The 6,040-nt window shown below is 40.2% G+C and overlaps 1 protein-coding gene across 1 annotated transcript in view; it reads left to right on the forward strand.

The window, feature by feature from the left end:
- LOC144968149 (uncharacterized) overlaps nt 1-6,040 on the forward strand; it is a 12,227-nt gene continuing 6,187 nt past the window's right edge. Inside the window, exons 1-3 of the mRNA XM_078906178.1 lie at nt 1-306; nt 1,672-1,831; nt 4,464-6,040. The exon at nt 4,464-6,040 is cut by the window's right edge and continues 1,968 nt beyond it. Coding sequence (XP_078762304.1) covers nt 1,777-1,831; nt 4,464-6,040 — 1,632 coding nt within the window. The 5' untranslated portion in view covers nt 1-306; nt 1,672-1,776. The remainder of the gene's footprint in view (nt 307-1,671; nt 1,832-4,463) is intronic.

Genomic DNA, 6,040 nt, shown 5'->3' on the forward strand with positions numbered 1-6,040 from the left:
GGCTGCACTCCCAGATGATTGTGTGATTTTCTTTCAACTCGGGAGCTGAGGAAGTTCCGAACCCTCGTCCTTCAATGCCATCACCCGCTTTTTCAGTTTTTGCCATCCAACGATCTCCAGTTAGCACCAAAAGTCCAGAATATCAGAACCAGCAGCAGATTGCAGCGGATTGCAGGACACATTGTTCCAGCCACATCAAAAATTTCGTACCAAAGTACAATTGACCCGGAAGAGGAACCCGATTTAGGGGAGTGGGACTGGTGGGATGAACTGAGAAGACAAATTGATGGTGACTATGGTAGACAGGTGAGTGGAAACGATGTTCAGTTACAGAGAAGTCTCGGGTTTGAGACTTTTGGCCAATTTTTAGTATGCGGTATGTGGTCTAGTGGTATGACTCTCGACTTTCGGCCCAGAAAGTCCAGGGTTCGAGACCCGCTCTGAACGGCGCATAGCTGATTCATTAAAAATGCTTTTTATTCACATTCTCTCGCCGTACTCAGGTGTAAAATGAACACCCGGCCGTTAACAGAGTAGGCTCTGAAAAAAAAAATAATATCCTCTAAAAGGCGAAGTCCCAGATTTGAGAGTTTTTGCCAAGATGAGGGTCATTTAAATCGATCGATGTTTGAAGGACGAGTTTTCTGGCCAAATTTTAAAATTAAATATGGATTTTTCCAGAGTACGGCAGATTTTCATTGTTATTCATCCGAGAGAGAAATTTGTCTAATGGATCCGTAGATCTTGAAAATAAACCGAAGATAAAAACAGACTTCAACCAAAATACAGCACAACAAAATGAGCAAAAGGAGTTTAAATTTTCTTTGCTGAAAATCGCGATGCCCTCAAAGGGGCTCGAACCAGAGACCTCCGGATATAAGCGCAGTACCTTACTTGTTCACTCAGCCATCTCACAGGTGTTTCTTTTTTTTACGAAACCCGACAAAGTTATAGGAAGTAGGCAGCAGTGGGGAGTGAACCTGGGACTCAGGGAAGTGTACACCATTGGAGAGTGAACCTGAGATGGGTTTCGAGAGTTTCGTAAAAAAGCAATTACTTATTTACGAAACCCGACGAACCCGACGAAACCCGACAATATCCAACAAAATTATGGGAAGTTGGCAATAATGGGGAGTGAACCTGAGACTCAGGGAAGTGCACACCAGTGGGAAGTGAACCTGAGACCATGGTTTTCGGCGGGGTTCGTTAAAAAGAAACACCCCTCTTTTACTACCATTGGATTGGACTGGCCGTCCGTCTTGAAAACAAAAGCAATTAAAATTGAGTACACCGCAGGTGCGAAAATTGCAAAATGTGAAGAAAAAAGATTCACTAGACGCTGCACAAACCTAAAAAAAATGACGTCAAACTATAAGTCTTCCTCGGCTGTAGTGTCAGGCTATAAGTTAACGATGGCTACGCTAGAACCCACTAAGACTTGCAGTTTGATGTCATTTTTTTGTCAAGTGTCAGGCTATAAGTTAACGATGGCTACGCTAGAGCCCACTAAGACACGGTTTGACGTCATTTTTTGTCAAGTGTCAGGCTAGAAGTTAACGATGGCTACGCTAGGACCCCTGGTAAAACAATAATTTGGGCACATTTGGTGGATATTACGCAGTATGAATGCTCACGTTTGATCATTCATTTTTGTTGTTGTCTTCTTTTCAGTCACAAAACGCTCTAGTTCCACGTATCCTTGCATTCGTTCTACTCATCGTCTGGATTGCCAATATTGTGTTTTGGTTGTGGAGATGCAGCACAAGGGTTCTTAGAATGAAGACACCGGCTCGTATCCCGAATCAATTTCGTAACTTTCGAGAATATGCCAGTAAGTCCTCACACCTCGACCATGTCTTATCTAATCCCATCTAAACCGGCAAAAGTGGTGAACAATCGTTTGAATTTTCGACACCTCATTATTTATATATATATATATATATATATATATATATATATATATATATATATATATATATATAATATATATATATATATATATATATATATATATTAGAATGTTCTCTCCCAAGAATATTAAAAGTCCTGACTCATCATTATCGGCATTCAAATCCATATAGAGAATTCACTAATTTTGTCCCATGATTTCTATTTTTGTAAATGAAGTTTTTTTTTCATTTATCATGTGTGTAAAATGTAATGTCCATTGCTAAGTAAGTCCTTGAAATTGCTGTGATTCTTTTGGTTTTCTTTTTTTTTTTTTTGTTGTGGGTTTTTTTTCCGACTATGTGGCCTTGTGGTACGACTCTCGCTTTCGGATCGGTCTTGGGTTCGAGCCTCGCTCGGCGCATAGTCTCGTTCTTTTTATTACGTTGCGTTTTTTGGTCAGGACCCTTTACAATGCGCTGTAGTGGATAGTGCGCTATATTAAAAAGCTCAAAATAAAAAAGCTCAAGTTTTTGGTTGGGTTTTTTTTTTCATTCAATTTCTCTATTTATTTAAAAAATGTAGAGCGCCTAGAGTCTGATGAAATCTGAGTAAGTCACTATACAAATGCCCTTTATTATCATTATTTTCTTATTTACATTTGCCTGATATATTTTTATGTGCGGCTATGTGGTCTTGTGGTATGACACTCGCTGTCGGATCCGAAGGTCCTGGGCTTGAGCCTCGCTCGGCGCATAGTTGAGTCCTTGGAAAAGGTTCTTTACTCACATTTCTCACCGTACTCATGTGTAAAATGAGTACCTGGTCGTTAACGGCGTTGTCTCTGTCGGAAAACAATTGTATTATCGCCTAACAGGCGTCATGTCTCGTTCTACTGTTCATGTCTCGTAATGCTGTTGGCCAGGGACAACCTGTAGAGCGCGTTGAGTACGTTTAGTGGCTATTGCTCTGTATGAACGTTTTTTGGGTTTTTCATTCTTATTTATAGGTCTGATAACCAAAACTAGTTTACGCCTTCGGCTTTGGAAAAAAAACACATGATTTTACAAGTGCATAGGAGATAAACTATTTATTTATCAATCGTCCCTACTTTTCTTTGGTTTGTTTGTTTTTTAACGTGGGAATTCAAGAATTATTTTTGCTAATTGGACGCATCCGGTTTTTACTAAAAATAGAATTTGACGCATAGTAATATTCTGACCATAATAATGATAATAGGATTCAATAGTCTGATGTCACGTCCGCCCAGCAACCATCAGCTTGGTTCTAAACAATGAAAATTGGTACTTTTTATTCTTCATGCTGGCTAGAACTTTTTCACATGTCATGTTATCAGAATGTATAAAAGTCAAAACATGATCAGATTTATAATGTTTTTCTCCTCTGGATACACTTTTATGCTCGTCGGAGAAGTATTTCATAAGGGGGATGATGGAGATAATGACGTCTGCCATTGTTCCGATAGTTTAGAACCAGTTACTATGCGTCATTACGAGGGAAGTGACGTCACGATTGTTGAACCCTATTCTTAAAGTCAAATCGTCAAATTTAACAACCAATCTGCAGCATAGCGAACTTGTTCGGACTTTAAATCGAATTGAAATGTGTTCACAGTTTTCGGAAATAGTTACCATTTCACATTTCAAGATCTTTTTTACTTGCAAATTAGACGTTGTATATTGTGCGACTATGTGGTCTAGTGGTATGACACTCGCTTTCGAACCGGAAGGTCCTGGGTTCGAGCCTCGCGCGGCACATAGTTGAGTCCTTGGATAAGGCTCTTTACTCATATTCTCTAACCGTACTCAGGTGTAAAATGAATACCTGGCCGTTAACAGCGTTGTCTCTGTCCGAAAAAAAATATAATATCGCCTAACAGGAGTCATGTACTGTCCTAATGTTAAATGTTGCCTATCAGGGACCCCTTGAAAAGCGCTTTGAGCACGTTTGGATATTGTGCTATATAAAGGCTCGATTTTTCTTTATATACCGTATACTTCTCCGCCGTCAGTCTGAATTTTAAGTGGAGGATTACTGTCTTTAAAATTGTTTTTGTGATTGAAAGATTTTGAGCCCAAAACGCTCCATGTTTGGGATTTTGTTCTATTTTTAGAAGTTGTTTATATCCATTTTCATTCTCATTACTTTAAATAGTCTATATTTTTTAGCAGCTTTGTATCTTGGGGGTGGGGGGGGGGAGGGCAGGGTCTTTGATTCGAGTTCGATCTCCCGCCGCTACGCTGTGTGGCCTTGAGCAAGTCACCTCGCCCTAGCTCACTACGGCTGATGCTTGGGTTATTCCAGTCAGTCCATGTAGGACGAGAATTGACATCTGTTAGGCGATATTTCATTATTTTTCCTAACAGAAACAATATTTTTAACGATCAGGCGCTCATTATTCACCTGAGTATAATAAGAGAATTTTAGGAAAGAACCTTTTCCAAGGCGAGAGTTATACCACTAGACCACACAGCCGAACAATTGTCAATATTATAGAAATTATCCTTTTTGTCGATTTGATTTATTATTAACTCACATTGTTCGATTCGTTGCAGATTTGTTGAAGTTTGCAAACTCGCCAGCAGATTTTGAACATAGCCAATATAGTGAAAGTGAAGATAAATCTAAAAGATCCGCGTTTAGGTTGTATAGACGCCCCTATGTGTGCAATAGAAACCCCGTGAACAAGTTCAATCTGGTCAATCAGGAGGAACGCCCATTGAAACCTTCAAGGAGTAAAAGCGATTCTTGTATTCGATACGATAAAACTAATACATATGCCCAGCGCATCCAACACAATGACGTTCCATTGAAACAAAACAAAGGGTCACTGGCCATTTCTGGCGTTCAAGAGAGAAATCCTAATAAAATGGTGACAGGGGAGAGTCTATCCGTGGACTGTGGTGCTGATGCTGGTGGCAGGCAATCAAAGACAAAACTTGCAACGAGTAAACTATGTTACTGTGACAATTGCGAATCGACCAACAAGTCAAAAGGAATCAAAACAAAGGAAAACCTCAACGTTGCACCACCACCCTCTGGCTACTTCATTCGGGATGATATAAGTACCGAGGAATCTGCTCTGGATAGGAAAAAAGCGTTTTGTGCAGGGTTGAGGGGATGGGTTCCTCAGTGCACGTTTGGCTATGACGGCTGGTTGAAATCTGTAGTCAACGAAAACCCCCGTGGAGGTAAAATAGCTCTTAGTCGAGGAGAAAATCACTCCCCCGGGAAGCATTCAGCTGGTCCCAAAAAGCGGCGCAGTCGAACGAGATCGAAAGAATCACCAAGAAAGAAAGGCAAGAAAGGGAAAAAGCGTAAAACCCCGCGTAATTCAGTGGAATACGGAGACATGAGTCCCAAAAAGACAAGGGCTGACGATGCCTTCAAAGCTCAATCCGCAAAGAGTTTTGAGATGAAGACTGGAATCGCTTTGAAACAAGTTTCTAAAAATGAAAAAAATGAACGGAACCAACCACTACGATACAAGCAAAAAGTTCTAGATCCAAACAATTCTAAATTTTATCAAACAATGGGAAGTCTGCCCGTCTCTATGGATTCCGTTTTGTATTATTATGAACCGCAAGTAAAAACAAAGATTAAAAGAAATAAAAGTCAGAATAGAAATGTTGAGAAAACAAAGAAAAAAATCAAAGGGAATACTGGAGACAACAGGCCTAAAGCAAAGGGCATTTCGTGGATGAAAATTTCCGATAAATCGGGGCTTGTCTATCTTAACACAAACACCAATGCTAACAGCTCGGATCATAACTTTGAAACTTCAGCAAATATCAAAGCAGCTGAATTCAATTCCAGCTCAACAAACTTTGATGCGGAACCCTTTTTAAGTGCACATGCCATCATTGAATCTCAAGAGAATAGCCCGGGTTCTCACAACGAATCGGCTGCCAATGACTACTCTACTTACTCTGACAGCGTAGAAGTTGTTGGAAACACGAAGTTTTTAAGCGATAAGCCGACGTTGTCGACATTGAGAGAAAGCAAAGATTCTCAACTCGAGCTCGATTTGATGGTTGATGATATTTTGGAGTCAGCTTTTAAGGAAGAGGCGGAGTACGAAAGACATCTTATGGAGCATAACTCTGAAAAGCCAGCTGGGGAAATAGGGCAT

The sequence above is a fragment of the Berghia stephanieae genome, chromosome 3 (assembly GCF_034508935.2).
Source record: "Berghia stephanieae isolate SIO BIC M18660-M18661 chromosome 3, UCSD_Bste_1.3, whole genome shotgun sequence".
Classification (NCBI taxonomy): domain Eukaryota; kingdom Metazoa; phylum Mollusca; class Gastropoda; order Nudibranchia; family Aeolidiidae; genus Berghia; species Berghia stephanieae.